This window comes from Durio zibethinus, chromosome 8, assembly GCF_047325235.1.
Source record: "Durio zibethinus cultivar Kanyao isolate XHJ-2024 chromosome 8, ASM4732523v1, whole genome shotgun sequence".
NCBI lineage: Eukaryota > Viridiplantae > Streptophyta > Magnoliopsida > Malvales > Malvaceae > Durio > Durio zibethinus.
The window spans coordinates 23,545,973-23,548,741 of record NC_143169.1 but is presented as its reverse complement, the minus strand read 5'-3'; the positions used below and the strand labels follow the sequence as shown (position 1 = coordinate 23,548,741).

Genomic DNA, 2,769 nt, shown 5'->3' with positions numbered 1-2,769 from the left:
TGCATATTGTAGTAGTTACACAAATTAATAATTTTAAGATTATTAATAATTTGTAAATTATTAGTAATATTTATTTATTTTATAAATAAATTATTAAATTAATAAATATATTTATTAATAGGTTAGTTGACTTTTATAATATAAATTATGTAAAAAATATTTTAATTAAAAAATAAAACCAATCTATATATTAAATTAATAATATAAAATATTATATATAAAATAGTAAAAAAATAAAAAATAAATTATTTTAGAATTTGTTACAATGAATATTAGCTTGAGAATATAAAATTTTATAATATAAAATAATTACAATTTTAAGAGGAAGCAAATTTTAATTCACATATTAAATAGGTAAAATTGATTATTGTTAATTTTACATATATTACTTCATATTAGTAATAAAAGTTTTCTACCATTTTATATAAAAATTATATCATCCTCTAAGATAGTGATCTAATTACTTGTTGATCCAAAATCATTATCAAGTAAAATTATCAAATGCTTACCAAACACAATGATCTAATCACCATATATAAATTACTATAAATTTTAAAGTGATTATCGCATACTAAACACTACCTAAACCCTAAATTACACTATTAACTTATATTTTTATCGTATATCAATAGATAATAACTAGGAGTATTTTTTTTCCCAAAGTAAATCGTTGGAATCTTCACTGTACTCTCCGACTTTACTTTTGGTTGCTGTATTATTTAAAGGATCGAAAGCAGTCCAGTTTATTATTAAAACGTTCTTGCCATCATTCAACTTTGGAGGTTGGCCATAACCCATAACATAAAAAAAACTACCTCTGCAGATCCTCTAAACAAATTTATACAGTTAGCTTTCTGGTTTTCTTGCACATTTTTGGTACATATGGGCACCATTTTGAAAAGGCTCATCACTATTTGTTCAATGTATCAGATTATAGCCATCAACTTCTGGTCAGGCATCTGCTCTGCACAGAATGTTTCTACCGTTTTTATTTTTGGAGATTCTCTGGTTGAGGTAGGAAACAACTTCTACATTAACACATTGGCCAAGCCAGTGTTCCCAAATGGTATTGACTTTGCCGAAGGAAGTCCATCCGGTCGATATACCAATGCTCGAACAGTTGGTGACATTATAGGCAAGTTTTGCAAATTCTTCTGTACATTAATAGCAGATTATAACTAGTTGACCATAACATATTGGAGCAACTTAAGAAGTTGATCCCACTCAGTTAATTTCCCAAAATTTGTGTTTCAACAGAAGAAGAATTGGGTTTTAAAAATTACTCTCCTCCTTACCTGGCCCCTAATACTACTGGAGATTTGATTCTGAAGGGTGTCAACTATGCCTCCTCTGGATCAGGAATCTTGAATTCCACCGGATCAATCTTTGTAAGTTTTCTTCCTATTTTATTCATGGAATTTTAAAGCATTTTGTTTTTCCATTTTAGCAGTCATGTATTCCATCATAAAATTGGAGGTTTCATCATAAAATTGGAGGTTTATATATATATATATAGGAGGCCGTAGTGTGGGAAGGAGAGTAGAATATGAAACCACCTTGTTAAGTTCACATTCAACCATTAATAGGTCTCTCCAGTTGAGAGCCTACTAGGAGAGGAATCGGATCCGGGATGGGGAAGGGTTGCAGGTGTTGATATATTCCTAAACTAGTTTGATGTCATCTTTTTAAATGTGACGAATCAACTCAGTTAAACTCCAGGTTTATAAAATTGAAGTTACCAAATATACTTGTTAAAGTGATCTTTAATCAAGTAGTTTTAAGTTATCAGTGAAGATTTCAAACGAATTGATGAATGGATTAATGTTTTCCAGGGTGAGCATATTTGCATGGATGAACAAATCAGTTACTTTGCAAAGACTAGGCAAGACATCATCTCAAGAATTGGTGCACCAGCGGCTCAAAGTTTGTTAAGAAAGGCATTATACTTTCTCGCAATCGGCGCCAACGATATATTCGCCCAACAGAAATCTACAAAGCGGGATATCAATGTTTATCTGGATACTTTAGTGTCCAAATTCAAATCCCAGCTCACAGTAAACACTTTCTTCTCATTTCAACTGTTTGTTCTATAATATTGAAATCTAACTACAATATGCAATATTTTTGGATCTTTGTAGACACTTTACAATTTGGATGCCAGGAAGATTGCAGTGACAAATTGCCCTCCCCTGGGGTGCACTCCTTTTGAGATAGATCATTTATGTGCCGATAATTGTGTTTCTTCCTTCAATGACGTTGCCAAGTTATACAACACTAGATTGAAAAGCCTGCTTCAAGAGCTTACAACCAAACTTTCAGAATCAAACTTTGTTTATGTCGATAATTATGCGATAGTAGAGGATATTTTACAAAACTATAGATCATATGGTGATTCACTCATATTTTACTTAATTTTTGGTTGAATTGGATGAAAAATTGGGATTTGGAATGACTTTTAAATTTTGTTTTTTTTTTTCAGGATTTGAGAATGCAGACTCGGCTTGTTGCCAAGTGACTGGGAGGCATGGTGGTCTAATCGCATGCGGATATTTGTCTCGAGTTTGTCCAGACAGAACAAAGTATGTCTTCTGGGATCCATACCATACCACTGAATCAGCTAATCTGATTGGTGCAAAGCATGCATTGGATGGTGGCCTTGAATATGTTTCACCCATCAACATCCGACAGCTTGCTAATTCTTGAGCAAACCCTATATATAAACTCAAATTATCTGAGTAAAATGTGAAAGAAATAAAAAAAATAATAAAA

General features: G+C 31.5%; 1 protein-coding gene across 1 annotated transcript; it reads left to right on the top strand.

Annotated features, from left to right (window-relative positions):
• The first annotated feature begins 774 nt into the window (after positions 1-774).
• On the top strand, positions 775-2,769 carry LOC111278750 (GDSL esterase/lipase At4g16230-like). The gene is made up of 5 exons (XM_022865375.2): positions 775-1,135; positions 1,258-1,388; positions 1,833-2,054; positions 2,139-2,388; positions 2,480-2,769. The coding sequence occupies exons 1-5, from the start codon at positions 883-885 to the stop codon at positions 2,701-2,703; spliced, it is 1,080 nt and encodes a 359-aa protein (XP_022721110.1). The 5' UTR covers positions 775-882; the 3' UTR covers positions 2,704-2,769.